This window comes from Macrobrachium rosenbergii, chromosome 36 (genome assembly GCF_040412425.1).
Source record: "Macrobrachium rosenbergii isolate ZJJX-2024 chromosome 36, ASM4041242v1, whole genome shotgun sequence".
NCBI classification, from domain to species: domain Eukaryota; kingdom Metazoa; phylum Arthropoda; class Malacostraca; order Decapoda; family Palaemonidae; genus Macrobrachium; species Macrobrachium rosenbergii.
Genome location: NC_089776.1, coordinates 23,065,125 through 23,080,715, shown reverse-complemented (window position 1 = coordinate 23,080,715; position 15,591 = coordinate 23,065,125). Strand labels below are relative to the sequence as shown.

At 34.4% G+C, this 15,591-nt stretch overlaps 1 protein-coding gene and 1 long non-coding RNA gene across 2 annotated transcripts in view; one reads left to right on the top strand and one right to left on the bottom strand.

The window, feature by feature from the left end:
• Positions 1-15,591, bottom strand: part of LOC136825014 (uncharacterized) — a 653,512-nt gene that overhangs the window by 249,997 nt on the left and 387,924 nt on the right. The window lies entirely within an intron of this gene.
• The window catches only part of LOC136825013 (uncharacterized), a 110,965-nt gene that overhangs the window by 84,614 nt on the left and 10,760 nt on the right, over positions 1-15,591 (top strand). The window contains exons 2-3 of the mRNA XM_067081046.1: positions 4,032-4,089; positions 8,071-8,203. Coding sequence (XP_066937147.1) covers positions 4,040-4,089; positions 8,071-8,203 — 183 coding nt within the window. The 5' untranslated portion in view covers positions 4,032-4,039. The remainder of the gene's footprint in view (positions 1-4,031; positions 4,090-8,070; positions 8,204-15,591) is intronic.

The following is a 15,591-nucleotide window of genomic DNA, read 5'->3' as shown; positions in this document are numbered from 1 at the left end:
CTGATAACTTTATATTAACTAGCTACTATTACGTATGCTTTAATAATTCATCAGGTGCCAAATTTCCTACATATTGTCAATAATATCAACTTATTTATTTATATATTTTATATAAACATATTGTTTTTCACCTAATATCTTTAATGCAGTGTAATTATGGAACTTCTACATGAACCAGTGCAAAATATAATTAAAATAATTATCTAATATTGCATAAACATCTTTGAGCCACACCTCAATGAGAGGAATTCCTTGACACTCATAATTGCATAAACATTAAAGATGAGAGTAGCACAATCCTCATTATAACCATTTGGTGTCACTAAAGGTTATTACTTCAGCAATGTTTGCATTGACGAAAACTAATGGTTATGTGGCGAGAAGGGAACACTGCCATCCTAGCTCCATTAATCGATCCATTTCCTGTTAAGCGTTATGACGTTATGAATATCAGTCATCCATTTCCTTCTGTCTTTTCTTGAATAAGTCTTCTGCTGGGCTTCACCGGCTCTTCATTAGGTTATTCATGGTTTCTATCAGGTCTTAATGAGTCTTTTATTGGATATATCGCTTCCTTATCAAATCCCTGATTTTTTTAATGTTCTTGAAATGACTGTTTTTTAGGATTCTACTCGGATTTTATGAGTCAATAACCGGGTTATCATCTGGCCTCTAATGAGTTATAATCTACGCTTTAATAGGTCAGTTATCGGTTGCTTTTTTTATGAATCTTCAGCAGGATGTAATACGGTTTTTAATAAGCTGTCCGTTGATTTCTGCGGAAGTTTGATCAATCATTATTGGTGAAACAACGCACACACATACACAACCATACATACACACACACACACACACACACACACACACATATATATATATATATATATATATATATATATATATATATATATATATATATATACGTACATACATACATATTTATTCAAGCATAGGCCGCATGCATGCATTTGAAGTAAACAAAATTTTGTAAAATTCATGTATCACGTTCTGGTGTGTGTGTGAGTGCACAAGTGTGAAGCTTAAACATTACAATATTGATCTGTTGTACTTATCTAGATGCATTATTTCTTATATCCAATGAAGAATAACATCTTACTGGAGCTGGCACAGTGAAAGAAATGAAAATTAAATTTCCAACCACAGACAGAGACAGAGAGAGAGAGAGGCCTTTTGACGAGTGTTATCTATTTTGCTCTCCCCGTGCTCATGAAATGTCTGGTAGTTGGAAATACATTCAAACAGCAGAGAGAGAGAGAGAGAGAGAGATCATCGTTTCAGCTCATATATCACTTCTATAGAAACAGAACAGGAAAAAGTCGACATGAAACGAAGGGGAGGCAGTATCTCAAAATAAAACAAATTTTGGTATTCTAGTTACTGCTTTCAACTGGCCCTTAATTAGTTATTATACCACTGTACTTTTACATAGCTAATAAGGGTCAGATAATGAAAATTGGTCGTAGGACGATTGGTCAAATTTCAGAAAGAAAACCATAGAAGAAAAGTCTCTCTCTCTCTCTCTCTCTCTCTCTCTCTCTCTCTCTCTCTCTCTCTCTCTCTCTCTCTCTCTCTCTTCAGCAAGTATCCAACATAGTGAATGCTGTTACGGCATGATATTCCTCTTTAATTCATGCACATTTAGGAGAGATTCTTTTTTAAATTTGACGAACAAACATATTTCTCCATAACTGAATGGTGTGTGTGTATATGTATACATACATACATATATATATATATATATATATATATATATATATATATATATATATATATATATATATATATATATATATATACATATATATATATTTTGAAAGAAAGAATTTCTAAGTTAAGGGCCAACTATGCAACCTTGGATGGGGTAGCAAAATGCTACGAGCTCCAAGGCTCAAACAGGAATAACCACCCAGGAAAGATAAAGATATTGAGATACAAAGAATAAACACGTAAGAGCTGAAAAACAAAGAAAACCAAATAAAGTAAATAACAGAGTTGAACAAGTAAAACAGTAAGTTATTGTAGTTTTCAGCAGACTGTAGGTAGACTGGATATGGCTATCTGCGTATTGTGCAACGACCCAGTGCACTTGAGCAGAATTGGAGAATACTCCAGACTTCCAGGAAGAGCTTGTGTTTGCAGCAACATAACGAACCGGCTGAGAAATCTTACTATATTGTGTACTCCGTGAACTGTCTTCAGTTTGGCTATAAAAAATATAGAATCCCCCATACATACCCAGCAGCAAAACAAAAATTGTAAAATGTGGGTGTTTGATTTTAAAACGTGCTGCCTTCTGCGCGGGGCTGCTCCAACAAATGCCCTAAAAGACGTTCCTCTCAATGAAGTGAGGTCACGTCTTCGGGGACGCAGAAAACAATCCTTCATTACTGCGGTGACAATATGGATTGTCATTCATAGTTCATTCAAGGAATTCCCCTGTCCACAACTTGCCTGCAGAAGAACCTATTGATTATCGTAAGTGTATTCTCTGCTTTTTAGAAGCCCAAGAGGGAGAAAAAATGGCAACATTTGACATGGCACTTCTATTTGGAAGAAAATAATGATGTAACTAAGTATCTGCATGCCATCATGAAAAAGCAACTCGAACGTCAGATGACCATCTGTGTACGGCAGTTTAACTTAAAATGTTGACTAATAAAGCATTATGGAGAAAGAGTTTCCTAACTACAATAAGACAACAACTGACATTTAACAGAAACGTTGTATCCGTAATAAGTGTAAAATATGCTATGATAACTTGATCATTTTATGTATAACTGTTGATTAAATAAATGCAGATAAGCCATTTCTTAATGGAAAGCAGTATTACTGCCAGCCATTGTGTATTTGGACATTTTCACAGTATGATTTTTCCAAATCTCTCCAGTCTGTTTACCCAACCGCTTTTCTCTTCGTACAATTATCTATAATATCTATCCCCAAAGACGATATACAGAGCAGTCACCACCCTTCTCTCGTTATCCATGATAATATTCATGGTTTAAACCTTGGTTTCCAATTGCCCTCATAATCTTACCATTGATGACGTTTAATTCGAAATTTCTCATCTAGCTAACCTTTCAAAGTCTCACATTTTGTGTATTTTTTTTATTATTCCCATTCAACACTACATCCTCTGCAAACATTAACCATTCCACTTAATTCTATCTTTCTTCCCATTAGTTTTTTTTTTTTTGTCTCCTGTATGACTTTCATAATAAAAATCATACTATTCACCGTCCACGTTACCCCAAACACACTAAAAAAAACATTAAGCCCGTATGATTTTTACAGTTGCCCCTATCACCTTTACCTTTGAAGAAGGGAACAATTAGTCATCTAGCCCATCCTTGAACTTTTCCCTCATCCAGACGCACTTTATAAACCTTGGTCAGCCACTACTATACCACAGCACCTCAATTGTAATCCCACCTGTTCTTGGTCTCTTGCTTTTCTTCAACTTATGGTTTCTTTCAAGTTTCATAGTTCAATACTGATCTCTTATCATGTCTTCAACTTCTTAATTAACCTCTTTACATCCTCAACAGTTGCTTCCACTAGATTCATAAAACTTTCTATAATCCATCGTTGCATCACTCAGATCCAATTCTCTTCTATCTCCCATATTCAAAAAATTCTCTTCAGACAGCATTTACAGTACACACAAATTTTTGTACACACACACACATTACATATATATATATATATATATATATATATATATATATATATATATATATATATATATATATATTATATATATATATATATATATATATATATATATATATATATATATATATATATATATATATATATATATATATATATATATATATATATATATATATATATATTATATATATGTATGTATGCGTGTGTATCAGAGCATGTTGTAAACAGTACCTAAATATGCCAATGAAACGTGCATATTATATACTTAGTGATTTACACATTTTTTAACAGTCAAGCCAAATTAGTTACTAACGAAGTAAATCTCCCTTTTCCAGATATTACCATGAGATTAAACGCCACGTCCCACGGTCAACAACCCTGCATTCACATACGGTAAGCACCACAGGAGTTTCTTCTTCAAAAAAAAATCCTAAAATATTGAATGTCTCGAGTGTTATTAATGGAACTAGTAATAGAAGAAGTTGCTGTGTATCAGTTTAAAAATTAAAAATTATATTATAAGATGCATTATTCATAAACTCCTAGCATAAGTTTTTAACTTTCCATCAAATCCATCATCAGATAATAAAAAAAATGTCATTTACTTACCCATCAAACTAGAAAAAACGGAGCCCATTTTTGGAAAGTGATACGAGAAAAATTTTTTATATAACCTGATGCGCACTAAAAATGAATCTTTATAGCTTCCCTCATAAAAAGGTGTTTGTTGTCTTAACTTCATTATCATTTAACGCCTTTAACTCATTAGCAAATGTTTATTAAAAAATTTGCTTTAAAAATATAACTACTTCACAACACACTCTTTATTATCTACGCGAGATCTTTCCCATAAACAAATGCGATTTAGCTATTTTCTCCACATCATAAGATCTGTCTGATTCCACCTGCATAATTTCAAATCACACCTATTTCTCCCCAAGCTCAGAACGTACAGAATACATCAACAGCCATTAGTATTGCCTCGGAAGCCTCAAGAAACACTTCTCACATTTGAAACACAAAAATAAATTAAGACATTCGGCAACGCGCAATTTTTTTCGGGGAAGAGTGTCACAAAAATTCTTGTATATCCGTAAATGCAGAGGAAATAAATACTCTGCGGCAAAAGAGCCATGAACGTATTAATATATATATATATATATATTTGTGTGTGTGCTTGTTACCAGCGAATGAAGATCGAGAAAGAAGCACAAAAATGCATGGAGCTTAGGAGTAAAACGAGCGTAAATCCACCCAGTGTTACGAAACTTGAGAACACTGTTTTTGGAAATCAACAACACATCGTAGGATCATAATAAGTCATCGGTGCAGAAGAATTTGTAAAAAGATATAAGGGGAAAAATATTCACTCCAAGACTTTCCTATGTCCGTGCTTTATACGCCTCGTGAATTCTTTATATCATAGATAAATAGCTTTGATTTACTGGAATGAGAGTTGGGGTCAGAGGCACTTAAAGTTGATCCACAGTTGAAAATGTAAATAGGACTGGAGACTAAATGTTCACAGAGAACAAGTCGCGATGGTGGAAAATTTCATGTAATAATTGTGTTCCACCATTTCTGTAGATCTCATTTTAAAGTCCCCTTAGAAAACGAACATTCTTCCTTAAATTCCTACCGGCCATCCCATCCCCCCACCCCCACCTCTTTCTCTCTCGCTTTCTGCTTGTAGGGATATCAGTGTATGATGTACTTCCTCTCAAAGTCTTTGTTTGTCTTTCTGTTTGTGTTTTCCTTGTTAAGCTGGCAGTGTCACCGCCATTTTGATAAATATCCCCAGAGATCAACAAACTTTATAATTTGTCTTCCAGGACTAAAGTTCATTCCGTCGAGAACCCCAAAGTTGGAAGCTAACTTTTCGGCCTTGGGGCTAAATCTCAAGAAACTTTTAACTAAAAGCTAACAGACTTCTGCAATCAGAGTATCAACATCAGCATTCAAGAATACACCTTATTTATTTTTTTGTCTTTAAAAATTCGAAAGCCTCCAGGCAATGATAACAGAAATTACCTTCTCATTCAGTAAACATGTGTCCTTTTATTTCTGCTGGAAACCTTGTTTGTCTGTGCCAAGTGTTTGTGTATGTGTGTGTTACTGTTTTTTAATGAACTTCTTAAATAACAATTATTTTCCTCATTTTTTTCACATTTATGGCAAAATAAAGCCAGTTTTCAGGCTAATGGAGTGGTAAAACTAATGCAATCGTACTTTTTTGATCGTTACTAATAGTTTTAGTTTTATGGCCAATTATTCCCTTCTAGCTAGTATGATTAACAGGCATACATAAATTTAGCGTACATATACTATTTTTAACGATTAATTTTCTTGTTTGCTCAGTGCAAGAGATACAAATAAATATTTCTTTTCAGATAACATTTTTAAAGATTATAAAAGGACATTATTGCTTCTCAACATGCCTACTAAGAAACCAAAGTTACTTTTCATTTGACGCTAATAATGATAATCTTTTTATACGATTATTTTCGCAGTGGGGATTTACAGCCCTCGATGAGTACATTTAACGGTGCACATTACGCACAAAGCTCGCTTCAGAAAAACTGACCCAGAATACTTCTGAGTATCATACCGCGACATCAATACCGATTTATGGGGTACTCGTGTTCACTCTCTTGTAACTAGTGAGTAACAGTATGAACACATTTTTGAAATCTGTATTTTTTATTTTTATAATTTTTTATTTTTTTCTATTATTCTCCATATAATTACTGTCACTACCATTATTATGAATTCTATTTTTCTACTTCTTCAGCAACTGTGTGGATACTGCCGATAATTATTTTTATCATGTTACCTTATGTATCTAGATTGTGTGTATTGTATTTGTATATTCCATGTATATGACCCTGAGCCGCAATAAAGATTATTATTATTATTATTATTATTATTATTATTATTATTATTATTATTATTATTATTATTATTATTATTATTATTATTATTATTGTTATTATTTTCACACATACACACCTCCCTCTCTAGTAACATAACGATTTGGAAAACTATTTTTATATTGGCCTGAAAAATTTCTTAAGCATTTCCAAGAAGCTCAAATTATTTTCACCAAACAAAACATCACAAACGCATTTAAACGTAAACTATCTGATAATCACTTTCTGCTAAAGTAACTGTCAGAATATTTTAAAATGCTCTACTAATACTTATACTCTTATCGTATGCTTTCATCAGTGGAGATCAATTCATAAGAATAAATATATTTATTTTATTTCTCTTCTCTCAAGCATATACCTTGTAACATATTCAGATATTTATCTTTCTTTCAGCGCTTTCAACAATGCAGTTTCCTTTGGTAAGGGGTGACTTTAGAAAAATCAAGGCAACAGTTAAGGCTAAATTTATCCCGAGGGAGCACACTTATAACTAGTGTACATTAAAAGTCGTTTAAAGTTCAATTTGCTTTTCCCGAAACTGATCGAAACCTTTACCGCCATGAAGCATAAATTACTTTCCTAATTCTAAATTTGCATACGAAGATTTGTGCCAAAAACTGATCTTTCTGTATTCAACAACAACACCAGCAACAGCCTCGTGAAGCAGATTTATATTTGGAACTCCATCATACACTGAAATCCGTAAAATCCTGATATCTTTTACCCAACTTCAATCTCAGGTAATCCTCTTCCATTAAAAGCTGGATTTATTTCTACATTTCCATTATACACGCAACTCTTCACGCAAAACCCAGGGATATTTTCCCACTTCCGTGAACAAAGAGGTCAGACTCAGTTGCTCCGCTTCCGTCGAGCTGCCGTCTTGTTCAGCAAAACTTCGACTAATTTCCAAACTTCCTCTTTATGTCACTCCGTTTGCTGAGGGTCAGAGTTTCATGTTAATTAAGAAGCCATCGCGCGATCACACTTTTTGGCATTAGTGCGTTCGCGTGATAACGTCTTAATTTCTTTGCACTTTACTGTAAAACTTTGAACCCTGAAGCCTTAAATGGTTTATTGGAATTTTATAACTTGGCGACGACAAACAGCCCAAGGTGGAAGGAAAGCTGAAGTTAAGTATGTCTGTGGTTGTGCTTACGTACCTTCAATTATGGGCAAATATAATAAAAAATCGTCTTAGCATGATAAATGAGATCTCTAAACTTTTCTATAAAAATACAGGCTGAAAACTTTTTCAGCCTGTATTTTATTTTCATCATTCAATTGCACAAGATCACTTAGTCAATGTCCAAATTTTCTTTCTTCAATAAAATTTGGTCTTGCAAAACATAGGGGTTGTTTATCTGTATCAAAAATGCTCTTTTATACGGAGTACTAGCTGTACGTAAGGACTTTATTAAAGCCAATCTTTTTCTGATTTTAGCCCTGGCGGAGAATGTGTGGAGGGACTGCTCCCGGCCGTCTACGAGGCAGCTTTGGTGCACTCAGAAACTCATCATCACAATCCACACCACAGTCCACCTGACCAAAGCACTTCGGCCATTATCTATGTTTCGGTGAGTATATCCTAATCCTAGATGAATATTTGCATTTATACATTAAGCGACAGGCCTATGAAAACATAGGCCTGTTGCTTTTACGATTAAATAAAAAACGTTCAACACTAAGGACATAATCTTGTAAGTTCTCGAATATGTCTCAAAAATTCTTTTTCTTTCTTTTTACCTCGATTCCCCTTAGGCGTTCCTGTATCATATCTCCCAGTTCTGGGTCTTCTAACCACCGTCTTATAGGTGTAATGTGTTCTTGACTTCTGTAAGCAAAGTCTGTACTGTCTATACATCTTCAAGCTTTCTTCTTCGGTATCAGTGATCGACAGTCTACTTTCTCCCTAGTCAAGTTTTTCCCTTCCTTTCTGAATTATCCCTCTCCTCTTCTCCATCATCCACAGGCATCCTCTGTTACTCAGAGCCTGTCTGAAATGGGATCATGAGACACGTTCATCGGGGCACAGTCTTGAGAGTTTCCCTCTGCTATTTCTTTCAGCTCCTCTAACTCAGCGTGGCGCTTTTACGTACCATGCCCTATTCTACAGTATGTGTACTGTGTCCTGACATTAAAGATGCCCAGAATTTACAGCATTATGCACTTTACCATGTCCTAACTTAAAATACCATACCCAGGCCTACATGTGCTATGGACCTGGCTTTCGTATAAATGCCCATGGCATGATAAACAACTTGCCACAGATAACCGTCGACATTGTGATTTTACGTTAAAGAAAAAGTACCACCTTCTCGGCCTTAATCTAATTATTGAACATTCTCACAAACACTGTGTGGAAGTCGCGAAAGCATGCGTCAATCAGTCCTTGCTCCGCTCATTCGCTTTATCCACTCAATCCTTTTATAGAATGGGGAACTCACTCTCTTCTTTGGTACTCCCTTAATCGCTTAGGCTTCCTATTTTTGAGAAGCTGGCTATCCACTAACATACTGCTTCGTTGCAGTGATCTGCCTTGATCTGGACAACCATCTCAGCGGTATTCTCTTTTCATTAACGTGTTTCTCTTTTACCTCGAGAAATGGTGTGCAGGTGATGAAATTTGAAAGACAATAACAACTTTGCGCAAATGATTCCATTTACTGACGTCATCGACCTGAGCTCTATTTCAGTGGTTCCTTTTTACATTGGGACAAAAGAGAGAGTCGGTTGCGAATGCGTTCATTGTTATGAGCGTGATGTACACTTTTTATTATTTTTTTCACTATGCTTGTGAGATGCGGCATTCAATAGGAATGAAATTCCGTCAACAAATATTTTTACATTTATAAAAAAAGATAACCCTTATCTCTAGAAATAAAAATCATTATCGTCAGTTTATTTCATGGCATGACCTTTATACTATAACACTAAAGAAAATGTGAAAAATTTCATCGGAGTTAAAACAATGACTCAAAATCAATAATTGTGATGACACATCTAAACTAAGAATAAAAAATAGATCAGAGGAAGTTCCTTAAATGTTTCCAGTAACATAAACAGAAAAAAAAAACCCTCGTGAGAGTAAAGAAACATTCAAGGGTAACCTCCGGCCATGAACCATCGACCCTGTGTGAGAATATTTGCCGTAGTGGACTGTCAACAAATTCATTTTAAAAGATGATTTGACGACGATGAATAACAAATATTCAGAATTTCTGCCTCGAAACTTACTTAATTTTAATTACATAATAATGTGAAAGAGATTTTAGTTCCTCATTGGCAAGGTGGGTACCGTTCTCAGCTAGCACTCTGCTGGCCCCGCGTTCGATTCTCCCACCGGCCAATGAAGAATTGGAGGAATTTATTGCTGGTGATAGAAATTCATCTCTCGCTATAATGTGGTTCGGATTCCATAATAAGCTGTAGGTCCCGTTGCTAGGTAACCAAGTGGTTCTTAGCTACGTAAAATAAATCTATTCCTTCGGGCCAGCCCTAGGAGAGCTGTTAATCAGCTCAACGGTCTGGTTAAACTAAGGCAAATATAACTTTTCTTTAGAAATGTGTACATATAAACCCGAAAAACTGATTGATTAACGAAAACTTGAGTTTATGAACATAAACCAACTAGTGTTTGTTTTTGCTTGTTATAATAACATCCTGAGACAGGTCAAGCCAGTCGGACAAATTGGGAAGACGGCTGCACGATGGAAGTGATTGTAGTGTAAGAACAACAGTAATCACGGTATTCACTGGATTGACTCCCAGAAAATTATGCTTTGCAAAGATTTAGTGAAGTGAAATTTAATAGAATCCTGTATCATAAAAAAAATACTGCGATAACTTATTAAATATTAGCTTGGGTTTATATAGAGTGGACATAATTTTAATGAAGGTTATTTAAAAACGAGAAGGTTAATCAGTATGACCATTACTTGGCAATTGTTACTAATGTTCATTTTACCACCAAGGTTTCTCGTGAATGTTATTACTTCTCTAGCACTTGTATCTGAACCCTGATGCGAGGCGGGAAAACTTGAAAGCACTTTCTCCTGGGTGTATGCAGTTACGTGCATTAATGAATAAAGGAGACACAAATACACAAGGCTGACACATACACACAATACATATACACAGAGACACACGCTCCATATATATTTACATACATACATACATACACACACACATTTACATATATATATATATATATATATATATATATATATATATATATATATATATATATATATATATATATATATATATATATATATATATATATATATATATATATATATATATATATGTATCGTATGTAACTGAAAATGGACTCCATGTTTATGCTTAGCATTGTGGAGCTCGAAACCCTTATGTTAATGAGCAGAATGGAGGTAACTCTGTACATGCATCGAGATTTGCTATCTCCAGTTTAGACCCTTTCATACATTACAGTCATTTATGACGCTAAGAATGCAGTAGTAAATATAAATACATACATACATACATACATACATATATATATATATATATATATATATATATATATATATATATATATATATATATATATATATATATATATATACTGACTAATCGTGGCGGTGCCCGAGAAGACTCTGAATGACAACTGATAAACTCTCTCTCTCTCTCTCTCTCTCTCTCTCTCTCTCTCTCTCTCTCTCTCTCTTACCTGTTAAGATAGTTGCTTTCATTACATTGCCCAACATTTTTGACATTTTATATTTCATCCCTTCTCACCAACCATTCCTATTGGGGCTGAACTTGGACTTAAACGGCATCGGGAGTGGGACTATTCATCTCAGCGACCTCGAAAACTATGGATTAGACACTAATATCTGTCATTTTGACATTTTATTTTTCACCCCTTCTCACTACACTTCCTATCAGGGCTGAACTTGGACTTAAAGGGTATCAGGAGTGCCACTGTTCGTCTCAGTTACCTAGAAAACTGGGGATTGGACACTAATATCTGTTGTTATCGGTTGTTTTTACATGTCACCTCCTTCCCACCCTACCCACTTTGGTGCCAGTGATGTTGTATTCCCACAGTATTCTTTTCCAAACAGCAAGTCATATGCATACTGAAATGAGGTATGATAAACCTGCAGAGTTTCTTTAGTTGCTAAGTCTACGGGCAGAACCAGCCCCATTTCAGGGAAGCCCTTCCTACCCTCACCCCCTTTGGTGCCCTTTGGTGCTAGTGATGTCCCTACCCCACAGTATTCTTTTCTAGATATTAAGGCATATGTATACCAAGTTTGATTGAAATTGCTCAATGCATTTCAAGAGTTATGCTGGAACATACAAACACATACATACATCCATCCATTTATATATATATATATATATATATATATATATATATATATATATATATATATATATATATAATACTAGATAATTCAGGAAACTTTTCTTCATAATTTTCCCATTTCAAGTAAGCTTTCTTTAGAAACCAAGGATTTTCAGCAGTCAACCCCATTTCCAGACGCATTTCCACAAAGGTCTCTTCACTTATCATGACTCCAGAAATACCATACCTATAGAAATACCATACCTACCAACAATGGCATCTCTTTCTGTGTCACCTTCCTTGCTTTTTAATCATCCAGGAAGACCGACCTACCTTTGCTTTTTAATAATCCAGGAAGACCGCCAGTTTACATAATACAAACTCAGTCATGCACAGATTTAGACTCTTCTAGAAACGTTACACTTCGCCCTCATTCACTCCCATTTCTTGACCATATACACATACACTTACCTTTTTCCTTCAACAATCAATCTTCATTTACAGAGTACTCTGACTGAACCATTATTTGATACTCTCTCACCTGTCCCCGGTGTCAATGAGACATTACAAGAGCTACCCCCTCCAAGATTTACACCTTTCAGGTACCTTAGATACAACCACCGTGTCCTTCCCATTCTTGCATACAGTGCCCTTTCACCTTTATCTTCCTTAGTAAAAACGTTATCATTACTTCTCCGTAAACAACTTAACTACCATGTATTTTTTTTCTGTACCACGGAAAACCCAAATGGGTGCTATGTACTTTTTCTGTACCACGGAAAACCCAAATGGGTGCTATGTACTTTTAGGCATTTTTGGACTGTATTTTATATCTTGTGCATGTATGTGGGTGTATGTGTATACGTGTTATTATATGCTTATGTACGCTCGTATATTTGTGATTCAGTGCATATGTGTAATTGTAAATCTAATAAAGAGTAATTTTATGTGTTCTACTTTTTAAATGAATAAATTGTCGTAGGATACAAATGCCTTAGGTATTTATAGATGACTGGCTATTGCTTTTTTTTTAATTGCCATGCTGTAATTATGTATGTATGTTTTTTTACTTTGTATCCCCAATTATTAAAAATATATGGTTTACGTTAAAATATAGTTATTATTATTATTATTATTATTATTATTATTATTATTATTATTATTATGAGTTTTTACTTTTTCTAATAATAACTATAACGATACAGGGGGTGGGGGAGGGAATGCTATTATTTACACAAGACTACAATGTAAAAAAAATCTTACCTAAATAGCATATGAAATAATAAAGTATGCAGATCCTATAAGAACTAGAAAGAAAATAAGATACGTATCTGAACAACACCAACATACCTCCACACAATTTGTAAGAGCAAAACCCAAAGTTAGTAATTTTATAACTTTTCCGACCGCCGTTTTACTTAAGTTTTGTAAACTTCTTTTCCATAATCAGTAAGTAAAATGAAAATCTTTTCAGCGATAAACTATCGGTGTTTTTTCCTGTTTATTAAATCAAATCTCTCTCTCTCTCTCTCTCTCTCTCTCTCTCTCTCTCTCTCTCTCTCTCTGCCCAAGTGAGCTGAAAAAGTTTAACGAAATTTCAGCTCCGAAGTATTGTATTTCACTTAAGAGGAGAAATCGAATACCGTCCGGGTAATAATTTACCCTGGAAACTCCTCCTCCCTCCTTTGGAAAACAAATAAATCATGATACTTAAGACGCAGAAGGTACACAGAAAAACTGCGAGGAGGGCATTGATATTAATCCCTTGTTTCCTGGCGAAAAACTTTGCTCTACAAAGGAAACGATAGATAAGATGTCTGATATCGTTTCTTGTAATGTTTACAAGAATAATAAACTCTTAATTAACAAAAAAGATATCACTTACTCGTATTTCTGCTAATCAATTAAGCTTTGCCTCGTTCAACTTCCCACACGCTCATACTTCGTACCATAAGACATTCCGTGGAAATCACATTGTCAGTATTTAAAAAAAGCATATTGAAGCCAGTAATCAAAGAGCACGGCTTCTGAACGATATATTCTCTAAAACGCAAAATCGGATTTCTAGGAGATTGCTGTCTGATGTATGTCATATCCTAGTTTAAAAAAAAATCAGTGGTTAAATTTCAATCGTTTGTCAGGATAAAATCACAGATTGACAAAGGTACAGCTATGCTCTTAAGTGATACGACATGATTGCATAGGATTTCGTTCAAAATTCACGAGCTGGCAGCCTAACATGCTCCATATTTATCTATTCAATTTCAAGGCGAAAACACGAGTATTGCAGACAATAAGGCCATAATATATTTCATAAGAGTGAAATCTGTCATATATTTCAAAACTAAGAAAATATCACGTTAGCCAAATTACGAAAAAAGTTACGAAGCATTTTCAAAACTTTTGTTCACTCATCGCTGAAGCATTTGACAAAAAAATAAGCCATCATGAAACCTCAGTAAATGTTAAATAAAAAAAAACGAAAAAATTGTCATAACATTAGTATTGCTTGCAATGCAACCATAAAATATAAAATAGTCCTATTTGATTGTTTTTATGCTTCAACGCTGGAAAAAATTTTTAAAAATAAATACAAAAGTAGAATGCAACCACCGATATCAACGGGTGAGCTGAGCGTGTGTGACGTAACCAATAGAGTGGTGGCGCAGTATGAACCACCTGGTGTAACATAGGTCTAAGATGATTGGCAACAATGAAGTTATCTTGAAACCATTTATTTTATATTTGTTAGAGGAATATTTGGATTTCCCTATAAATAAAATGATTTAAGTTATATTTCTTAACCACTTCAAAAATTACTGCTTACTAGCAAATATTCGCCTATGCAATAATTCTTTTGTTAAAACCAAGATTTTGTTCCTAGGTCTAGGTGTGTTAGATTTCTTTACTTTACACTTGAGAATTCATATCTCTATATTAACAATTTCTGGCCAGAAAGGATATGAAGTTATCTGAACATTCTTGCACTTCAAATTACCTTATGAATGATTGAATTATACACCAAAAGCGAACGGAAGGACTTAAGAAAACAAATGTTCCATAAAAGTAAGAGTTCGCCTTGATATCATACTAACAGATATTTCGATTAATAGCCATCTTCATATAATTAAAATCATCATCATCTTTTACTTTTCAAAGAACAGGTAATCTCTACACATAAATTCTTTAGTAACAGAGATTGCATCTCAAAAAAGGCTTAGATTATTTTTTAGGCCTATAAATCATTTTGCAACATAAGGCAGCTTGAACACAGCCTAAAACTTCAACATTCAAACAAAACTTATTGTAATTCATATGCCTGTTTTGAAAATGTTATTAAGACTGTTGAGCTTATTAGGTCTACTGTTACGATGCTGCAGAGGTAGTTACGTTGACCACCCCGGGGAGCATTTTAAGCACCCTGCCATTGACGGCACCGCTAACCTTATCACACCGACCTTAAAAAAAAAGAAAAAAAAAGTTCAAATCACACAGGTTACGAATTATACCAATGCATAAACGGGATCATATTTATATAACAATAGGGTAAATAGTGACTGCTTTGAATTCGCAAACTTGTCGACATGTATGGCATTGGAAATAAGAAAAAGTTTAACACTACTTGGCAACGTTACGTTGAGTCTGAGA